Here is a 22548-nt window from a genome sequence, read left to right on the forward strand (position 1 = left end):
AGTGGACCAGGAGGGTCCGGGGTGCTCCTCTTTTGGAAGGGAGCAAGGGCCAGTCTGGAGCAACCAGACCAGCAGTGTTGTCGTCGTTGATCGTTGTCGGGAAGGCCACAAGCCAGCGGGCTAGTAGCCAGACAACGCGGTGAGCAGCCAAAAAGCAGAAGGGCCCCACGCAGATCGTGGAGATGCTGGGGGGCTGGACTTCGGAGCCGGAGCTGCTCAGGGTCGGGGCTTCTCGGACCCCAAAGCACTCACCAGAGGATCCCTCGGCGGTCGTGCTGGATAGAAGTCGTGCAGTTCTGATGATGGCCAGTCCCTCGAGGTCTCGTCGCACCTAAGGTTCTCAGCTTAGCTGTAGAGGTAGGTAGAGGTCAGAGGTGCCAGGGAAGCCGGGTCTCGTCGTGCTGGTCGGTCGGATTCCTGAGGAAGGACGTGCAGCAAACCACAGAGTTCTTAGATGGTGCCTGCGGATGCAGGGTGACTACTCCTTAGCCACAAGGGAGAAATCTTGAGAAGAAGTCGAGAGTTCCTTTCGTAGAAAGTAGTCTCTTGATTCAAAGATGATCTAATTTGGAAGGGTCCACGCTCCTGCCTTTATCCTAAAGAAAGGGGTGGGTACGCGACTAGGTCCTGCCCTAGGGGTGGGACCAGGAAGGGGGGTGGTTACACCCCTCTCCCATGCCGGACTTTCCCCAGGCCAGGGGCTGGTGTGCCCCTGGAACTGGTTCTAGCCGGCAGATGCGTAGTGAGCACCGGGGTCACCTTCCTGTAAAGCCCTGCCTACCCAGGATACACAAAACCCTGTCTGGGATGGTGCTAGCACCGCCCCTGACAGGAAACTCTTTGTCCAAGCCCTCCTCGCTGGAAGGACTCCCAGCAGCAGGAGGTCAGACTCGTGTCTGTGGTGGCAGCATCCATTTTGTGGAGCTGAGGCTTCAGTTAACTTTAACCGGGATTCACAGTTACATACATGTCGTGTCCCTCTAGAAGGGTGGAATGCTAACCCCGTCGTCAGAATTGGCAAGGGGTTAGTATTCCAATTCGTATGACACCTTACTCGACATGTTTTGATAAAGCAATACCAAAGATAGCATTTAACCGCGAGGATTATAATGCACTTAAGAGTATATGGTATGCGTTATCATGGAACAGCTATTAGGACTTGGTTCCGCAAGCTGCAAACGGGCTCAGCTCATGCCAGAGCATCATTTCACACGATTCCAAGCACTCTGCCTTCAGGATTGTCAAGGCCTGCCATAGGAGTGACTGATAGGAATCTGTGTGTCCATTTTTAGGGTTAGATATAGGTATACTATATCTAAAGCAAAGGGTGATTACACCACCTTGCCCCAGCTGTCGTTCAGCCAGTTGTGTCAGGTTTAGATGGCCATCCAGGGGTGGCATAATACATGCTTCAGCCCCTGGTAGGCCCTGGGTACACCTATGCCCTGGGTTACAGGGTCTGATAAGGTGGCCCAGTTCCAATTGGGTAATGCACCTAAGGTACATATGTCAATTTAGTGAGAGAACAGCTAGGCTGTGGGTCTGATTGGCAGGCCCACAGCCAGAGAAAGTCGTAAACCAGTGAAACAAAAGCAAAAAAATCTGGGTGATCATAGGATTGCAGACCCTACTCTCCTACAGTCCTTACAAGGTTTAAAACCTGTCATCTTGGGTGGTGACATTTCCCTTGCATACTTTGCAAATTTGGAATAAAATCGATCTTGAAAGAGAAGAAAGGTATCTCCAGATCTATGTCTGGTGAGGTTGAAAAAAAGGAACTGACATCAGCACTCGGGAATGCCGGCATCAGTGTGGAGCCGTGGTACTGCTCAAACGTTTCCGGATTCAGTTTGTTGCTTGGCGAAGTATTAAAAAGGTGAGAAATCTACAGTTAGAAGTCTCTATCACATTTGCATTACCTCAATATGGACTCATTTTTCGCAAAGTAATAGGTAATGATATGTTAGTTTTGTAGATTAAAATGACACTCAAGAAATGTTAAACTATAAATAATTGTATCATCTTTTTATCAGTGACCTCTATTTAGTATACATCTACAGCCTATTCTCCAGCATGTCAACAATATTGTGAAAGAAATCTCGCAAAAACAGGAGAGTCCATAACACATAACATGTCAAGAATGCGTTTCAAGCCTTTGGAAGTAAAAATTTACAAAATTCTTAAAGTAGAACGTAAAACATTGTTGATAATTTAATCAGTGGCTTCTTTGTCTTCTAGCTCTACTGTAAGACATACTAGGATATACAAGATGAAATACTACATTTAAATAACTGTCAATATAATAATTTGAATGAGAAGGAACATACCTCTGCTTGAATTCAACAATTACTTCTTTGGTGTGATTAATCAAAAGGAATGGAGCAGCACCAGGATGATAATCAGAAAAAGTAATAACAGTAGAATGCTCAGCCAGGTTAACATCCACCAGGATACCACCCAACTGGAAAAAAACAGACAATATATTGAGAAGATATTTTGAGTGATGCATTCAAACCATGATGCATGTTTCAAGCTGCATTAGCAAGTCCTTTGAGGTATTTCAAATGAAAGATTACAATATTTCAATTCCCATTTGTCATAGATGACGACATTTGTATATCCCATTTATGAAAAAAAATGCCTCTCACAGACTTAGATAAAAGCGTATAATAACAACTTGACTATGGTACAATCTTAAAGCGCAAAACTGGAGAAGGCTGGTGTAACCATTAGAAGGGTCAGATGTAATAATACAGATAAACCAATACCATTACTAACATGCAATGTAAGCAGCAATTACTGAAATGTATTGACTAAGGCCAGTAAGTATGTTGATCAGTAACCCCACCCAGGTGCAATTGTGTCAAGCTCACATTTACATTAAATCACTTGTTTTTTTCTGATTAATGTCTAGTGTTTACTGTATAGTGTTTAGGCATGCCTGAGGAACAACAGGAATCTGCTAGATAGAGGTTACTAAATGAATAAATTAATAATTGTTTAATTTTTTGACGTCTAAAATAGCTTAATGTGGACAACAACCTCTTTGCATAAGTACAACTGTCTTACTAGAGTGGCAAAACGTAATAACTAAAACAGAGTGTAAAACAAATAGGCAAAATCAAGGTAGCATAGAAATACTTATGCTGGGCCACAAGTCTTTGAACACCAAAAAGAATCTTCAAATATCTAGGAAAACCCCTGTAAAAAATAAATTTCATGTCACACCAGCATATTAACTGCCTAGTATCTGCCATCTTGAGTTCAACATTCATTGAAGAACACCTTATAAGAGGCAATATAATTGAATTTTCAGATGCAAAAACGCAGCTGGAAGAACATCCTCCTCTGACATTTTAGTGCTTTGCAGATTGTCTCCTAATGAAGGACACCAATATGGCGGCAACTGTAGAAAAAGAGAAGAGAAGCCTGAGTGACCTAATGATTAATGCATCCCCCAAAGAACCATTAGTGTACTGTAGCATGCTCCATTCATTATAAGCTTTTGTGAGTATTCTTTGAATATATTGGCTGGTGCCATAAATGGGAACCTCTGGAGTTAAATCAACATATTGCCAAAAAAGGTTCCTACTACAGAGTTGCACTGAAGCGGCAGAGAAAAAATACATGAGTGGCCATCCACAGAGACGATGCAAAGATCAGGTCTGATCTCTTCAATCAGAGGCAAGGCTTGAACTAAGGCTTGAACTAAGGGAATTCAGTGAGCATGTTCTGGATGACATCTGGTTGCCACTAAACGTTTCAGAATTCTAAAATACTCTAATTTTATGCAGAGCATAGTCACTTCCAATAATAGGCACAAAAAATAAAATAAACACAGCAGCGCTACCCTCTAAGGTTGTGGAAGTCCCCACCAGGCCTGCTGGCTTCAACAATCTTACCCGACTCACTGGGTAGACTGGGACGAATCTGCAGGTTCTGGGCTCCCTATGCTAAAGGTCTGCAACCTCTCTCAGTCTTTGCCCTATGACGTCTGGCCTTATTTTTCCCACTTTCCAGATATCCAACATCGGTGTTGGGCTTCCTCCTCTGTGGTTTATTGTAGTCTGCAAGTGTTCATCACAGCAGCCGGGGCACGACAGTCCAGGTCAAAACCCCGCCTCCACGATAGGCGCTTCTAGGCACTTGGGTGTCACCTATTTCCTCTGTTCAAGTGCAGAATCCCGAACTTTACGGTGGCCGCCACCTGGCATTCGCGGGTTGCCGATGTAGGAAGCTGGCTCTGTATACTCTATACCAAAATGAGGTATAGTATGCACAGTATCCAGTGGATCCAGAGAGGCCTCGCAGAGGATCAAGTAGATAATACCAATGCTCTCTTTTGTGGTAGTGTGGGCGAGCAATTAGGCTTATTAGAGGGCAGTGCTAAGCATTTGTTGTACAGACATAGGCAATAAATTATATACAATGGTTTGTAAAAAATAATGCTTTAAGTATATTTATTTTATAGAACCAAACGTACGAGTTACTTACCTTCGGTAACAATGTATCTGGTAGAGACGATTCTAGCTGCAGATTCCTTAATGTAGCATGAGACTGGATCCAGAAACTTTTTGCCACAGCATCACTGCGCGCCGGGGGGACGGCACCACGTGACTCCACCCTGACGTCGTCCGCGTCCATGATGTCAGCAAGGATACATAAGTCCCACCCCGGCGCGCTTAGTTCCGTTTTCTACAGAGAACTTTTCCGCACCACAACGCAGAGCCATCACAAACAAAAACTGTGAGAATACGGGAACAGTGTGCGGAAAAAAATCGGCTAAACAGGAAGGGGAGAAACGAATGGAGAGGAACAGTACCATCCAGAATAGTGGCAGTTATCATGCACCAAAAGTCCAGGAAGGGAAGAACAGAGCACAGCTGCTGCAAAGCAAGCCCGCAAACAATTACAACAGCCGAAAGCCTGTGAAAAATTGCACGGCAGATGAAGCAGTCTGCCACCACCGCCGAGAACAGGGAAGGGCGCCAAGGTTCGAACAAAATAGCAACGACAATTCATCACCAGACAACACCAGCAAGAGAGACATCTCCCAAAAGAGCTAAGGGTCGAGACCATGCCAAGGGACCTCAACCCCAAGACGGCAAAGGAGCCAGAAGTGCAAGCATGAAAGGAAGAAGGACACAACCAAACCCCACATTGGAGACCAGGGTGCAGAAGTTTTCATGAAACCATCAACCAATCACCAGAAAGGAAGGAATGGAGCAAACAACAAGACAAGCATCCCCCTAGGGAGAGAGTAAGAAAGGGCAGTCGCAGGATACAACCAACAGGAGGCAGGCGAGAGCAGAAGCCCAAGAAAGAGTCCTCGCAGAAAGGGGAGGAAGGGCGGGCCGTGAAGGAATCTGCGGCTAGAATCGTTTCTACCAGATACATCGTTACCAAACGTAAGTAACTTGTACATCGGATAGACTACTAGCCGCAGAATCCTTAACATAGAATAGATACCCTAGCCATACCCAAGGGGAAGGAGGGTCTGCGAGAGGACCTCCCCAGCCTGACCAACACAGGGCCCCAATAAGGGATGAGTCACAGGGACAGGGAGAATAGCCCAGTCCCCCTCCAAGCAGAAGAGACCTCGTCATCGTGGGGAAACACCTACCCCACAGGGGACGTGTTAAGAAAACAAGAGAGGCAGCCCAACCCCCACCAAGCAGGACGAGGCATGGGCAAGGCGAAAAAGGGGCCAATGCACCCCAAGCCCAGTCAAGGTACTAGAGACCCCCGCCAGCGGCCCCAGAAGTACAGGCAGCGCTAAGGAGTACCGGGGAAGAGAACTACCCCAAGACTCCAAGGAGAAGAGGTAGAAACGAAGGCAAAGGCCTCCATCGGAAAACACACACAGTGAAGAGGGCAGCCGAACCCATCACAGCCTGAAGTAGACAGTCAAGACAGAACGGCGCCTCAGTCAATAAGCGCAGGCGCAAGAGAAAAACATAGTGTCACAAGGCTCCAGCAGAACAAGAAGCAGGAGCGCTAGGGCCCATGCCAAGGCCCCCGGCCGCAGACCAGAAGAGCAGGCAGATTCTGCTGGCTGCTGACAAGCGACACCAAACTGAACGCCCAGACTACGCCGGGCCCAAAACAAGGGCAAGGTGAGAAAAAATCCCGAACGACCCCAGAAGGAGACCACTCCGGACAGAACGGATCCGCGCAGAAGTGCGACCAGCCGGAAGATAAGAAGAGAAACAAGCAAGACGGACCAAGCCGTCAACACCGGAAAGAATCCCTCCTGGAACACCAGACAGAGGGCCAAGCCAAACGGAAGACAAAAGGACAAAAAACATTGCAGCACAACGCCGTAAATGGCAAAGCCACGACCAGGAAGCCGCACCAGCGGAATACAGCAACACCAGGAAGGGTGAGGAACCCACATAGGGGAGTGCACACCTTCCCAGCGAAAGACAGAGCTATACAATAGCTACAAGTACCCCACTTAGGGTATGACACATCCCACTCTTAGGGAAGAAAATCCTGCATCAGAGAACAAAATCATAGAACCTGTGGCCGAAACCACAGAAGGCTTAATAAGCAACCAAAAAGTACACTCTTGCCAAAAAAGGGGCTGAACCAGCAGCCAGCCGAAAAGAGGAGCCAAGCAAGGGACCCCAAGGGCACAGCAAACCACACAGAAAGTGTAACGGTCACTATAAACACCAGATCCCAGGATCAATGAGAGAACACCTTCCACCAAGTCCCAGAGGATCAACAAACCAGCCTACTGAGGAGGAGAGGGGGACGGAGCCACGCAAGAAGACGCTGAATGGCGGAGTCTGCATGAGTGTAAAACAGAAGGACCCAGTCAAAGGGCAGGTGAACAAGACGCACCCTGATATTTTCAGGAAAAACAGCAACACGTAGCAAAGCATGGCGACGGAGAGCCACAGAAGTGGCCATAGCACGGCCGAAAGCATCAGCAACATCCAAGGCCGGACAAAGAATAAACGCGGCCAACTCCCTACCATCCAACACATGGCTTCACAGATCAGCACAGGCACCCTCATGGGAGACATGGGAGAGAAGGGGCTCCACAGAGTCCCGCAGGCTGGAAGTAACCCTAGCCAATACACACAGTGTTGAGCGCCCGCTAGGCAGCACTGGAAGAAGCGAAGTTGTTACGCCCCCATGAATCCAACCACTGGGCCTCCTGAGACGAAGGAAACAAAACCCCTGGCAAGGACGGAAAAGCCGTCCACAGGAGAGAACCTTAAGTAGAAGGGTGGAAGGAAAGGCAGACAGGGTCATGGCTATGCAGTAGCGGCTGAGGCACCGGATCACCCGTGGCAGGTGTCCCCAAGCGCACAGAAGAGAATTATGGAGCGACACTTCAAAATAAAGGTGGTGGACAACTTCCAAAAGGTTATCCGCAGGAAATTGAGTGACAGGTTCACCCATCCGCAGAATACCAGCGGCTGTGGAAATAGCCCGAACAAAGGCAACACTGGCCTCAGTAGGGCGTCACGGAGGAGAAAGTAATTCCTCTGTGGGCGACGGCTGCTGACTGAGCCGTCCGTCCCCAAGTCCAGGGGGAAGCTGCCAGCCCCGGAAAAGTGGGGGATCCACAGAGGAATGGGGAACCTGAGGTGCCCCAGGGGAAGATCGGAGAGGCCGGTGGAAAAGCCAGCCATGAGCCACGGAAAGAAGTGTTAGAGGATTTAGGCTGTGGGGATGGTGAGGAGCCCTCTCTGGAAGATGCCGGTGAAAAGGCAACAATGCGGCGCCCTGTCTCCGGCAGGAAGACACCAACAGATGACAGACCTCTGGAGACGAATCAAGTACCCGACGCCGGCATGGCTCTGGAGAGTCCGTCACAGGCACCTGGTTGATGTCGATCGGCGCCAGAGTGGGTATTTGCGGGGCCAGGTCGACCTCTGCCACCACGTGCTTCCCAGAAGAATGGGGCGGGGTCAACGCCGATGTGCCAAAGGAGCGACGCCGAAAAGGCTCTGCCTCAGATGGAGCAGCCCCCTGCGTCGCGGACCGCGGGGGACTTGGGAAAGCACCCCAGGTCCCAGCCTCCACCAGCGACTCCACCGGGGTCTGGGAGGAAGGCTCCCGGCACCGAAACGACGCCGGCTCGGCCTCTGGCGATGCAGCCCCCTGCTCAGAGGACCGAGGGGGACTCAGGGGCAAGCCGGAGTCCCGGCTATCTCCTGCGACAACACAGGGAGCCCCTTAGGGATTTGCGGTGAGACAGGGATGCCAGGTGCCGAAGAGGGGAGCCCGGAAGGACTACTCCTCAATGACACCACCCTCCTACGACCTGAAGCCGAAACTTTCGGCGCCGGAGACTTCGCGGAAGGCCCAGCGCAAGGCAAGGGATCCGAGAACGTCTCAAGAAGTGGAGGAAGGGCCAAAGAAGCCTGTAAGCATGCTGTAGGAGCGACTTACTTATGCCTCTTACAGTGCTAGTAAGCCTGGCACACAGGGATGTGTGCCAGGTCGACCATTCACTTTTATCTGCACCAAAACAAGCAGGCTGCTGTGGCAGTATGTCTGTCTTTGGTGAGCAGCCTCTTAGGGTGGCGCAATACACACTACAGCCCGTACAGACCCTCTCTGATCACAAGGTCCTTGGTGTGAGAAGTTAGCCTGGTATATGATGTTCACTATTCTAGTGAACACCTTGCACCAGTCCAAACAACCCTTATGGTGATGGTTGTAAAGTCAACCTTATAGACCAGCTATCCTAGAGGTAGCGTGGACAGAACAGTCTAAGGCTAAAAGACTTTAGAAGGCGTGTAAAGCCAGCTGTTTTACCATATGTAACCCCTTGAATACCAGATGAAAGGACACCACACAGGATATATATAAATTATATATGTATTTATTCACTAACACACTCCTCCGAACTCTTTATGAGATCAGAGGCAAAAGCACATAACAAGTTATACTCAGAAATACTTTAAATAGCACAATTTACAGTTAGGCCCTAGGGGCGCGTAAAACCATATACTAAGTAAGTGGTATAAGAACCACGACTCGGGAAAGGAGAAGGCCTAGGGCATCGCTGGGGCTACACTATCTGACCCTTAGGTTAGGGGTAGGAGGCCCACAGGCGGCGCATGCAGAGTCAGTACTCTCACGCGAGAGTCAATAGAAAGTCAATAGGAGCGTAAAAGGTAAGTAAATGAAGTTTTAGGACACTTCAGGTCTAACTAGGATTACACAACTAGCAAAACTGGACACTAGGATAGTCAATCCCTACAGAAGCACTGAAGAACTCGCGTTACCTCACCCACGGGCTGCGGGTGCATAGGTGTCAAAGTGTATCAGGTTTCCTCGTCGTTTCTTATGGAGCCTTGGAAGAAGATGCTGCAGGTGACCAGGAGGAAGATGTCCGGGTGGATCCAAGGGTGGATCGAGAGGACCTGCAAGCAGAGGGGTCAGAGTCTAGGTCACTAGCCAGTGACCGGGTGGAACCAGGAAGGAACCAGACGTCGTCGAGGAGCAAGCAGGTGCTGGGGTGAAGCTTGGAGTTGCAGCCACGCGGACCAGGAGGCGTCAAGGACGACCAGGTGCTGGAGAGGAGCTGTGCCACGAAGGTTCTCGCAGATGGAGGGGTCGGCTTCAAGGTCAGAGCCAACAAGCCTAAGCAAAGGCAACCCACGCAGAATACACAAAGAGCTTCTGGTGCAGACCAGGAGGGTCTGAGGTACTTCACCTTTGCAGGGAAGCAAGGGCCAGTCTGGAGCGACCAGACCAGCAATGGATTTTCACAAAGGATCGTCGCCAGGGGCTACTAGCCAACGGGCCAGCAACTGGACAACGCGTCGAGCAGAACACAGGCAGAAGGGCCCCACGCAGATCTCGTGGAGTGTGGAGGGCTGGTCTTTGGTGCAGGTGCAGCTCGGTGCCGGGGTATCTCAGTCCCCAGGGCACAGCTTCGAGGAGGCCTCAGGAGCTGCGCTGTTAGCAAGTTGTCGACTTTTCAAGATACCTGCTTCCACGGGTCCCGACGCCTTTCACGGGGCTCAGCTGTGCTGGAGTCGTGCAGTGGGGTCAGAGGGATCCAGGAGGCGAGGTCTTGCCAGGCTCTGTGCTCGGGTTCCGGTGGGAACGGGGACAAAGCAAGGCGTTGAGTTGCTGGATGGTGCCTGGTTTCCCAGGGTGGTCAATCCTTGGCCACAAGGGAGATTCTTCAGTCTTCACCTTGGTTGAATGTCGAAGGGTCCAGAGTTCCGTCTTCAGTCGATTCCAGGATTAATCTAATTTCTCCTGGGTTAGCTCCTACCTTTATACAACTAAAGAGGGCTGGTTTGCTCACTAGGTCCCTCCTATGGGTGGGACCAGGAAGGGGGGTGGTTACACCCCCTTTCCTTTGTCCAGTTTCGCGCCAGAGACGGGGGCTGGAGTGCCCCAGCAACCGGTTTGAACTGGGCTATGCATGAAGCACCTAGTGTGCCTCAGGCAGTGTCTCAATCTATTCAGCCCTCCCTGTCCCAATACACATCCTCCTGCCTGGGGTGGTGCTAGCACCTACCCAAGCAGGAAACCTATTGTCCAAATCTCAGTGACTGGAAGGACTCCCAGCAGCAGGAGGTCAGACTTGTGTGTGTGGCAGCAGCATCCATTTTGTGATGCTGGGGCTCTGGTTAACTTTATCCAGGATAGTCAGAACTAACATGTATTCTCCCTCTAGAAGGGTGGAATGCCACCCCCATTGCCAGAATTGGCGAGGGGGTAGTATTCCAAAGTGTATGACACCTTACTAGACATGTTTTGATAAATCCAAACCAAAGTTAGCATTAACCGCGAGGATTATAATGCACTTAAGAGTATATGGTATGGCAATATCATAGAACAGCTATAAGGACATGGTTCCGAAAGCTGCAGACAGGCACAGCTCATGCTAGAGCACCATTGTGAGAAGTTGGCCTGATATATGATGCTCACTAGTTCTAGTGATCACCTTGTATCAGTCCAAACAACCCTTATGGTGATTGGTTGTAAGTCAACCTTATAGACCAGCTATCCTAGTAGCGTGGACAAAAGCAGTCTTTAGGCTAAACTCTGAATGGCATGTGAAGCCAGCTGTTTTACCACATATAACCTTTGAATACCAAATTAAAAGGACACCACACAGGTTGTTATGAAAATAAACAGTTATTTATTAACTAACATACACCTCTGAACTCTTTATGAGGTCAGAGGGCTAAGCACATGACAAACTCTTAGGAAAAATACCTTTAAGTTGCACGATCTACAATGGTGCCCTAGGGGCACGACAAACCATATACTAAGTAAGTGGAATGTGAAAGTCAATTAAAAGAATGGAGCTGTCCAGAGGTTGTAGGATCGCTGGGACCACTCTATACTAACTTGAGGTAGGTAATAGGAGGCCCACGGAGCGCGTGTGCAGAGTGTGAACTCACACGCGAGATGCTTACAAACGTCTATGGACAGTACAGTTTAAAGAAAAGGTGAGTACGGGCGTTCCTGACTAGATAGGACAAAAACAACAATGGAACTGGACACTAGGAGAGTCAAGCTACCCTTGAGCACCGAAATGCTCGTGTTACCTCACCCACAGGCTGCGGGTGCATAGGTGCGAAGTTGTGTCGGGTTTCCGCGTCGAAGTCTATGGAGCCTTGAAGAAAGAAGCTGCAGGCGACCAGGAGGAAGATGTCCGGTGCAATCCAAGGGTGGTTTGGTGAAGAGAAGAACCTGAAAGCAGAGGGCACAATGTTCAAAGTCACTAGCCAGTGACTGGAGTGGAACCAGGAGTGGAACCAGATGTCGTCGTCGCGATCAGGTGAAGGTGGACGCTTGTCTCTGCAGCCACGTGGACCAGGCGGTGTCTTCGACGACCAGGATCGAGGCACGAGCTGTCCCACGCAGGCTCTCGCTGTCGGCGGTGTCGTCTCCGGATTCGGGTTCAACAGGCCTTGGCAAAGGCAACCCACGCGGTGAGTGGAAACGGCGTCTGGAGTGGACCAGGAGGGTCCGGGGTGCTCCTCTTTTGGAAGGGAGCAAGGGCCAGTCTGGAGCAACCAGACCAGCAGCAAAGTTGTCAGAGTTTGTCGTCTTGGAGGCCACAAGCCAGCCGGCAAGTGACCAGACAACGCGTCGAGCAGCAGGCAAGCAGAAGGGCCCCACGCAGATCTCGTGGATGCTGGAGGGCTGGTCTTCGGTGCAGGAGCTGCTAGGGGTCGGGCCTTCTCAGTCCCCAAAGCACTTGGATGAGGATACCTCAGGAGTCGTGCTGGAGCGAAGTGCTGCTTCTTTCAAGATGGCCGGTCCCACGTGTCTCGTTGCACCCACGGATCCCAGCTGTGCTGCAGATGTACGTAGAGGTCGGAGAGGTCTGGGAGTCCGGGTCTCGTCGGGCTCTGTTATGTTATGTTATGTTAGCTGCATTTATTTTGCGCGCAGCTGCTCCAGCGAAGGAGCGTCCTGGCGCATGGAAAAGGTGAACATAACACAACGCAAAGGAAAAAGTGAGAATCAAGATAAACAATTTAAAACAGGTAGGTTTTCACGCCCCTGCGAAATGCTAGTAGATCCTCTAAAAGGCGAATTTCCAAAGGAAGAGAATTCCAGAGAGCCGCAGCTCTCACACGGAAGGAGCGCCCGCCCATCCGGCTAAGCCTGAAACGCGGGGTAACCGCAAGGGATTGCCCAAGAGATCTGAGGGAGCGAGTCGGGACATAAGGGGATAGGAGGTTATTGAGGATCTCAGGTGCCGATCCTTTTAAAATTTTAAAAGCGATGCTGAGTACCTTAAAATGGATTCGGCTTTTCACTGGTAACCAGTGTAGAGACCGCAGAGTATTGGACGTGGGACAGGACCTCGGCAGGCCCACCACTGCTCTCGCAGCCGCGTTCTGAACGCGCTGCAGGCGGACGATCTCAGTTTGGTTAGCTCCCAGCAGGAGCGAACTGGCATAGTCCAGCCGGGAGATGATCGTCGCTTGGATGACCAACTGTCTCGTCGGGGCATCGAAAAATTTAAGCACCGGCCTCAGTCCGCGCAGTACACCACTCTCTTAGTGTGGGTGGTAAAACATAGGGTGTGGTCAAGCCATACTCCTAGGTTTCTGAGCTCCATCACCGGTATGGGGGCAGGCCCGAGCTCCTGTGGCCACCAATTGTCCCCCCAGCAGTCCGTTCCTCTTCCCACGATCATCACCTCGGTTTTTTTCGCGTTCAGCTGGAGACAGTTGTTATTCATCCAGCTGGCCACCTCTCTCAGCCCGTCTCGGAACCTGGGGGCATCCAGTTCGGCATCCCCGCTGATCGTGACCGCTAGCTGTGTGTCGTCGGCATATGAGACCATAGTAAGGCCCCACTGCCTGGCGACATCAGCCAGCGGCCGCACGCAGAGATTGAAAAGCGTGGGACTCAGCGAGGAACCCTGTGGAACCCCCAGGTCCAACTGATGGAATTTGGACTGAAAAGGAGGGGTGGCAACGCAGAAGTCTGAAGTCTGGATCCGGGAAGGAAGGCGACAAAGTGAAGCCGCTGGACACTGATGGTGCCTGCTTGTGCAGGGTGGACACTCCTTGCCCACAAGGGAGATTCCTTCTGTCTTCTGTGGAGCAGAACGTCGAGCTCCAGAGTTTCTTCTTGTGAAGTTGATCAGGATAATCTAATTTGGAATGGGACCAGCTCCTACCTTTATCCGGCTAAAGGGGGCTGCACTACGACTAGGTCCCTCCTCTGGGTGGGACCAGGAAGGGGGGTGGTTACACCCCCTTTCCTTTGTCCGGTCTTGCGCCAGCTCTGGGGCTGGAGTGCCCCAGGAACTGGTTTAGACCGGCGTATGCACAGGGACAGGCATGTCTCATTCCTTTCAGCCCTGGCCTACCTAATACACAAAATCCTGTCTGGGGTGGTGCTAGCACCTACCAAGGCAGGAAACCCTTTGTCCGAGCCTCCCTCGCTGGAAGGACTCCCAGCAGCAGGAGGTCAGACTTGTGTCTGTGGTGGCAGCATCCATTTTGTGATGCTGAGGCTCGAGTTAACTTTAACCGGGGTTCACAGTTACATACATGTCGTGTCCCTCTAGAAGGGTGGAATGCTACCCCCGTCGCCAGAATTGGCGAGGGGGTAGTATTCCAATTCGTATGACACCTTACTCGACATGTTTTGATAATGCTATACCAAAGTTAGCATTTGACCGCGAGGTTTATAATGCACTTAAGAGTATATGGTATAGCGTTATCATGGAACAGCTATTAGGACTTGGTTCCGCAAGCGGGCTCAGATCATGCCAGAGCACCATCTCACATAATTCCAAGCACTTTTGCCTTCAGGATTGATAAGGCCTGCCATAGGAGTGACTGATAGGAATACATGTGTCCATTTTAGGGTTAGATATAGGGCTACTATATCTAAAGCAAAGGGTGATTACACCACCTTGCCCCAGCTGTCGTGCAGCCAGTTGTGTCTTGTTTAGATGGCCAGCCAGGGGTGGCATAATACATGCTTCTGCCCCTGGTAGGCCCTGGGTACACGTATGCCCTGGATACCTAAGGTATACTGAGCAAGGACTGATAAGGTGGCCCAGTACCAATTGGTAAATGCACCTAAGGTACGTGCTTGTCAATTTAGAGAGAGAACAGCGAGGCTGTGGGTCTGATTAGCAGGCCCACAGCCAGGGAAAGTCGTAAACCAGTGAAGCAAAAAGCAAAAATCGGGGGTGACCATAGGATTGCAGATCCTACTCTCCTACAACCATCTCACACATAACCAGGCACTCTGCCTTCAGGATTGTTAAGGCCTGCCATACGAGTGACTTATAGGTTACTATGTGTCTATATGTAAGTAGGTATAGGAATACTACACCTAAGCAAGGGGTGGTTACACGACCTTGCCCCAGCTGAGTGATCAGCCAGTTGTGTCTGTTTGAGTGGCCAGCCAGGGGTGGCATAATACATGCTTCAGCCCCTGGTAGGCCTTGGTTACACCTATGCCCTGAGTACCTATGGTACACTTCTACAGGGGCTGACAAGGTGAACTAATCCCCAATGGTGGATGTACCTAGAGTACATGGTGAATTTAGAGAGAGAGTGCATCTGGGCTGTGGGTCTGATTAGCAGGCCCACAGCCACATCTAAGTCGAAAACCAGTAAAGCAAAAGCAAAAAGTGGGGGTGACCATAGGAAGCAGACCCTACTCTCCAACACTTGGTACGTCTGATCCCTTTTACAACAGACTTTCTTGTGAGCCAGAGGTGTGCCAATTGTGGAAACAAAGGTACGATTTTGCGAAAGAACATAGACACTGGGAACCTGGTTAGAAGGAACCCAGTCCGCACTCAGTCAAAGATGCATCAGTCAGGCAAAAAGTGGGGGTAACCATGCCAAAATGGGTACTTTCCTACAGCCAACTAGTTTTACACAAGGGCTAAAGCCCTTACTTCACTGTGACCACTTCCTGGCATACCGTGCCAAGAAGGGGTCACATGCAGCCCTTCCTGGCTGGGTCACATGCAGTGGTGCTGAGAGGACTGGGCATTTCACACTTCACTCACCGTTGAGCCTCAGTCCCTCCATACACTCTTCTCTTCACAGGGTCTACTGTTCTTGGCAGGCATTAAGCTTGTGCTCCAGGCTCAGGGCAAGCAGTCTTGATTTCCTTGATGATGAACCCTAAGCCAGCATGGTAACTAGTAGACAATGGTCCTGAGTCCTGGTTCCAGAAGTTAGAAGTCGCGGTTAAGCTGCACTGTTTACAAATTGTGGGGCTCATGCTTCCATCATTATAGTCCAAATGCAGACACAAATGTGATTTAGTGTCAGATTCTATGAAAATCAGTTTGTGTCAGCTCCTTTGAAGTACTTTCGCATCTGCACTGCCCTTTGTCGAAAGACACAGTCTGTCACTGCAGCAGTAGCTCCAATTCTGATTCACCCACAATATAGGCAAAGGAAGTAACTGATTATCATACCACGCTGTCAGGTTCCACTGAAATATGCCTTATAAAGGATCAAAGGCCTAAGGCTTCCACTTCATTAAGATGCCCTGGTCTTACAGTGCCAACCTTATCAATTTCAGGGGAACAAGGAAGGTTTGGGTCCTGTCTCTGACCGGCTTGGACCACTCAAATATACCAAACAGAACAGATAGCCAGTCAGGTTTACTTTTTTGTTATTCGATCAAGCCCAGCCTGTGAGTGCCGAGTGATCAACTATTTTATTTTAGTTTTTTGTATTGTTGAACTTTTTCATTTAATTTTTTGTATGTCATCAAAAGAACAGTTTGTGAGAAGTTGGCCCGATATGCAGTGTTCACTATTCTAGCGACCACTATGCATCGGTCCAAACAACCCTTATGGTGATTGGTTGTAAGTCAACCTTAGACCAGCTATCCTAGTAGCGTGGATACGAGCAGTCTTCGGGCTAAACTCTAGAGGGCGTGTTAAGCCACCTGTTATACCATCACATACCCCTTGAACACCAAGTGAAAGGACACCACACAAGTGTTATGAAAATAAACAGTATATTTATTAGAATCACAACAGCCCTGTACTCTTTATGAGGACAGGGTACTAAGCACAGAACCAAACTCTTAGGAAAATACTTCAAGTGCACAATCAATACAAGTGCCCGAGGGCACGGAAAGGTTAGTGGTCTCGGGCGGACCCGATAAGGCAAGTCGGAAGCGAGGGACTCGGGACCCTTAAATAAGGAGGCTATGCGGGCACTGAAATGCCGAAGTTACCTAGCCCCAAGGGCTGCGGCTGCACAAATCTTTACAGACGTCGGGAGTCTTCGCTGACGAGCCAGGAGCCGGAAGGAAGGAGTTGCTGGCCGGCGACCAGTGGAAATAGTTCGTAGAGATCCAAGCCTGGATCGGAGATGGATGACACCTGAAAGCAGAGGGGACCAAGTTCGTACTACTAGCCAGTAGTCAGAGGGTACCAGGAGGGCACCGGATGATCGTCACCTCGACTAGGTGAGTGGGCGACGCTAGGCTCTGCAGTCTCACGGACCAGGAGGCGTTGTCGGCAACCAGGATGGAGGTGCGAGCTGTCCCACGAAGATTGATTCTGTCGGCGTCGCTGGGCCCAGGATTGGGGCAACAAGCCTTGGCAAATTTCAGGGCCACGTGGTGGGCCTAAAATGGCGTCTTGAGTGGACCAGGAGGGTCCGGGGTGCTCCTCTCGCAGAAGGGAGCAAAAGCCAGTCTGGAGCAACCAGACCAGCAGCGTTGGTTGTCGGGTGTCGTCAAAAAGAGTCACAAGCCAGCGGCTAGTGGTCGGACAACGTGCTGAACAGCGAAGCGGAAGGTCCCCACGCAGATCGTGGAGATGCTGGGAGGCTGCACTTCGGTGCTGGAGCTGCTCAGGGTCGGGGCTTCTCGGACCCCAGAGCACTCACCAGAGGATTCCTTCGGTGGTCGTGCTGGTTTAAGAAAGCGTGCAGGTTTTGATGATGGCCGGTCCCTCGAGGTCTCGTCGCACCCACAGATCTCAGCTGAGCTGACGATGTGGGTAGAGGTCAGAGGTGCCAGGGAAGCCGGTTCTCGTCGAGCTGGGCAGTCGGATTCCTGAGGAAGGACGTGCAGCAAACCGCAGAGTTCTTAGATGGTGCCTGCGGATGCAGGGTGACTACTCCTTAGCCACAAGGGAGAAATCTTAGGAAGAGTCTCGAAGTCCTTTCGTAGAAAGTATTCTTGATTCAAAGATGATCTGATTTGGAAGGGTCCCCGCTCCTGCCTTTATCCTAAAGAAAGGGGTGGGTACGTGACTAGGTCCGGCCCTAGGGGTGGGACCAGGAAGGGGGGTAGTGACACCCCCTTTCCCATGCCGGGCTTTCCCCAGGTCAGGGGCTGGTGTGCCCCTGGAACTGGTTCTAGCCGGCAGATGCGTAGTGAGCACCGGGGTGCCACTCCGCAGTCACCTTCCTGTAAAGCCCTGCCTACCCAGGATACACAAAACCCTGTCTGGGATGGTGCGAACACCGCCCCGGACAGGAAACCTTTGTCCAAGTTCTCCTCGCTGGAAGGTCTCCCAGCAGCAGGAGGTCAGACTTGTGTCTGTGGTGGCAGCATCCATTTTGTGGAGCTGAGGCTTCAGTTAACTTTAACCGGGATTCACAGTTACGTACATGTCGTGTCCCTCTAGAAGGGCGGAATGCTAACCTCGTCGCCAGTATTGGTGCGGGGTCAGCATCCCGATTCGTATGACACCTTACTCGACATGTCTTGATAATGCGATACCCAAGTTACCAATATGGTACGCGTTATCATGGAACAGCCATTGGGTCTTGGTTCCGCAAGCTGCAACCGGGCTCGGCTCGTGCCAGAGCCCAATTCACACGATTCCATGCACTCTGCCTTCAGGATTGTCAAGGCCTGCCATAGGAGTGACTGATAGGAACTCGGGTGTCCATTTTAGGGTTAGATATAGGGATACTATACCTCAAGCAACGGGCGAGTACGCCACGATGCCCCAGTTGTCGCGCAGCCATTGTGTCAGATTTAGATGGCCATCCGGGGGTGGCATAATACATGCTTCAGCCCCTGGTAGGCCCTGGGTACACCGATGCCCTGAGTTACAGGGCCTGACAAGGTGGCCCAGTTCCAATTGGGTAATGCACCTAAGGTACACACATCAATTTAGCGAGAGAACAGCTAGGCTGGGGGTCTGATTGGCAGGCCCAAGGAAGTCGTAAACCAGTGAAACAAAAGCAAAAAAGTCCGGGTGATCATAGGATTGCAGACCCTACTCTCCTACATGACCCCCCCCCCCCCCCCCCCCCCAAACGTTGGGACAATAAACTAACCTTGACCAGGTGAGTCTTCTTGTTCTAAGTGGAAATACCTGGAGAGCCCATCTACATTGCCATGATCAGTGCCAGGTCTATGCTCCACTGTGAAGTCCATCCCCTGTAGGGAAATGGACCACCTAAGCAGTTTGGGGTTTTCACCCTTCATCTGATTTAGCCATAAGAGGGGCTTATGGTCGGTCTGAATCTTGAAATGAGTGCCAAACAAGTATGGCCTCAGTTTCTTCAGGGCCCAAACCACAGCAAAGGCCTCCCTCTCTATAGCTGACCAATTTTTCTCTCTGGGGGTCAGCCGTCTGCTTATAAAAGCAATGGGCTGGTCATTACCATCAAAATTCAGTTGAGATAGAACAGCTCCCACACCCAACTCAGAAGCATCTGTTTGGACAATGAATGGTTTGGAGTAGTCTGGACTCTTGAGGATAGGTGCCGTGCACATGGCCTGTTTTAGGTCATCGAATGCTTTTTGACAGCTCGCTGTCCACTGAACCTTTTTTGGCATTTTCTTACTTGTCAGTTCATCAAGCGGAGTCACAATCGATCCGTAATTTCTGACGAACTTTCGGTAGTAACCAGTCAGGCCCAAGAAAGCTCGAACCTGAGTCTGGGTGGTTGGAGGAGCCCAGTCCCTGATTGACTGTATTTTGCTCTCCAGTGGTTGAACTTTGCCTCCACCGACAAGGTGGCCCAAGTATACAACCTGTGTCTGCCCTATCTGGCACTTGGTAGCCTTGATAGTGAGACCTGCTGCTTGCAGAGCCTCTAACACTTTCCGCAGGTGGACCAGGTGATCCTCCCAGGTGGAGCTAAAGACAGCAATATCGTCAAGATACGCCGCACAGAAGTCATCCAGCCCAGTGAGAACGTGATTCACCAACCGTTGGAAGGTGGCAGGTGCATTTTTCAAACCAAAGGGCATTACCACAAACTGATAATGCCCACCAGGGGTAGAAAATGCTGTCTTAGGCTTGGCGTCCTCAGCTAACCTGATTTGCCAATACCCAGCTGTCAGGTCAAACGTACTTAAGTAGTTGGCAGAAGCCAATCTATCTATAAGCTCGTCTGCCCTCGGTATTGGGTGGGCATCAGTCTTAGTGACTGCATTGAGACCCCTGTAGTCTACGCAGAACCTCATCTCTTTCTTACCACCCTGGGTGTGAGGCTTCGGCACTAGAACTACGGGACTAGCCCAAGGGCTATCCGAGGGTTCAATGACTCCCAACTCCAACATTTTCTGCACTTCAGTTTTGATGCAGTCTCTAACGTGATCGGGCTGCCTGTAGATCTTACTCTTGACGGGCAAGCTGTCACCAGTGTCAACCTCATGGGTACACCAATTGGTCTGACTGGGTGTTAGAGAGAACATATGCCGGAAGGATTGAAGAACCTGTTTACATTCCTCCTGTTGATGTTCGGAGAGGCTGCCACAAAAGACAACACCGTCTACCGATCCATCGTCAGGATTCTGAGTGAGCAGGTCTGGGAGAGGGTCGCTCTCTTCCTCCTGTCCCTCATCTATGGCCATGAGCAAGCTCATGTCCTTCCTGTCGACATATGCCTTGAGCCTGTTGACATGGAGCACCCTGTGGGGGCTCCGGGGAGTTCCAAGGTCCACCAGGTAGGTGACCTCTCCCTTTTTCTCCAGGATGGTGTAGGGCCCAGACCATTGAGTGCTGCTGGGGCCACTGGCTCCAACACCCACACCTTCTGTCCGGGCTGATAAACAGTCAAGACAGCCTTTTGGTCATGCCAAGCTTTTTGGAGTTCTTGGCTGGCCTTAAGGTTTTCAGATGCCTTCTCCATGTACTCAGCCATCCGGGAGCGGAGGCCAAGCACATAGTCCACTATGCTGGTTGCAGGCTTTTTGAGAGGTCTCTCCCATCCTTCCTTCACCAAGCACAGGGGTCCTCTTACAGAATGTCCGTACAAAAGTTCAAAAGGGCTGTAGCCAACCCCCTTCTGTGGGACTTCTCTATAAGCGAATAAAAGGCAGGGAATCAGGACGTCCCATCTACGCCGGAGCTTTTCAGGTAGTCCATGGATCATCCCTTTCAGGGTCCTGTTGAACCGCTCAACAAGCCCATTGCATTGTGGATGATAGGGTGTGGTGAACTTGTAGTTAACACCACATTCCTTCCACATAGCAGTCAAATAGCTCGGCATGAATTTCGCACCTCTGTCAGAGACAACCTGCTTAGGGAAGCCCACTCTGGAGAACACTCCAACTAGGGCTCGTGCCACCATAGGTGCTGTAGTGGTCCTAAGGGGAATAGCTTCAGGATACCTGGTGGCATGATCCACTACCACCAGTATAAACTTGTGCCCTGATGCTGTTGGGGGTTCCATTGGACCGACAATGTCAATCCCCACACGTTCAAAGGGCACCCCCACCACAGGCATTGGTATAAGGGGGGCATTTGTCGTGCCACCTGACTTACCACTGGCTTGGCAAGTGACACAGGAGCGACAAAACTCCTTGGTATCTTCGTTCATGTGAGGCCAGTGAAAGTGCGAGACAAGCCTGTCCCACGTCTTCGTCTGGCCTAGGTGTCCTGCTAAGGGAATCTCGTGGGCCAAGGTAAGAAGGAAACCACGCTGAGACAAGGGGATAACCAGCCTCCTGGCCATGCCAGGCTTGGGGTCTCTTGCTTCAGTGTACAGGAGTCCATCCTCCCAGTATACCTTGTGGGTACCTGTGGCGTTCCCAGCAGCCTCAGCAGCAGCCTGCTGTCTGAGGGGTTCAAGGGAAGGGCAGTCTACTTGGTCCTTCCCCAGGTCTTCCCGTGTGGGTCCCCCTGAGCCCAGAAACTCAACTTGATCAAGTTCGAGCTCTTTAGGTTCAGTTTCCCGCAATTCCTGGAGGTCAGCCTCCTCTGAGACTTGATCCTCGACCTGGGGCAAGGGGGAAGGCGAGGCCTTAACCCGACTGCTCTTCTTCTTGGGAGGTGTCTGGTCCAATGTTCGAGGATCCAGCACCGGTTCAGTGGGGCATCGTCTGACCTGTGACCTAGTCACAGCAAGCACATGCGCTGGCAAGCCTAACATCTCCATGTGAGCCCGGTGCTCCACTTCTGTCCATTGCGATGACTCCAAATCATTGCCCAATGAGGTCTGAACTAACAACAACCTTTTTCTGGCCTTTTACCCCTCCCCAGGAGAAAGCAACAATCGCCATACTATGACTGGTAGTGACGTTGCTGGCATTGGTCACCAGGAAATCTGTACTTGGCATGATCTGTCCAGGGTCCACAAAGTTAGGTGTCACCATGGTGACACTGGCACAAGTGTCCCGATAGGCATGAGCCATTCTTCCATTGATCAAAGGCGTCTGTCGGTATTTGTCCAAAGTATTGGGACTGACATCAGGGGATATATCCACATCCCCCGTACAGACAAGGACAGCCTGAGTGAGTGTGCCAACTAGGTTGTCACACCCCTCAGAACCCAAGGTTAACCCAACTAGTCCCTTGGGAGGCGCACTACTACTGCTGGCTGTACTAGGGGGCACAGGTGCCTTAGGGGCTGCAGTAGCAGGAGTCTGCCCTCCTTTCTTGGTGCACTCACTAAACCAGTGAGTTTTACTTTTACAGTATTGGCACCACCTTTTCGATTGGCCTTCTTGATTCTTCTTTTTCTGGGAAGCCTGACCCCCCCCTCTTTGGGTTGTTGGGGACCTGTCGAAGACTTCTGGTCATTTTGTTCCCCTTTCGAATCTTTACCCTTCTGGTCTGCTTTCTTCTGACCACCCTGGTTCTGGCCCTGGTTTTGCTTAACCCTTGTTCTGACCCAT

General features: G+C 50.8%; 1 protein-coding gene across 4 annotated transcripts in view; it reads right to left on the reverse strand.

The window, feature by feature from the left end:
- VPS13A (vacuolar protein sorting 13 homolog A) overlaps positions 1–22548 on the reverse strand; it is a 2146181-nt gene that overhangs the window by 973311 nt on the left and 1150322 nt on the right. For all 4 annotated transcript variants that reach the window (XM_086961343.1, XM_086961342.1, XM_086961345.1 and 1 more), the window contains one exon: positions 2328–2461. In XM_086961343.1, coding sequence (XP_086817469.1) covers positions 2328–2461 — 134 coding nt within the window. The remainder of the gene's footprint in view (positions 1–2327; positions 2462–22548) is intronic.

This window comes from Lissotriton vulgaris, chromosome 3_1, assembly GCF_964263255.1.
Source record: "Lissotriton vulgaris chromosome 3_1, aLisVul1.2, whole genome shotgun sequence".
Taxonomy (NCBI): domain Eukaryota; kingdom Metazoa; phylum Chordata; class Amphibia; order Caudata; family Salamandridae; genus Lissotriton; species Lissotriton vulgaris.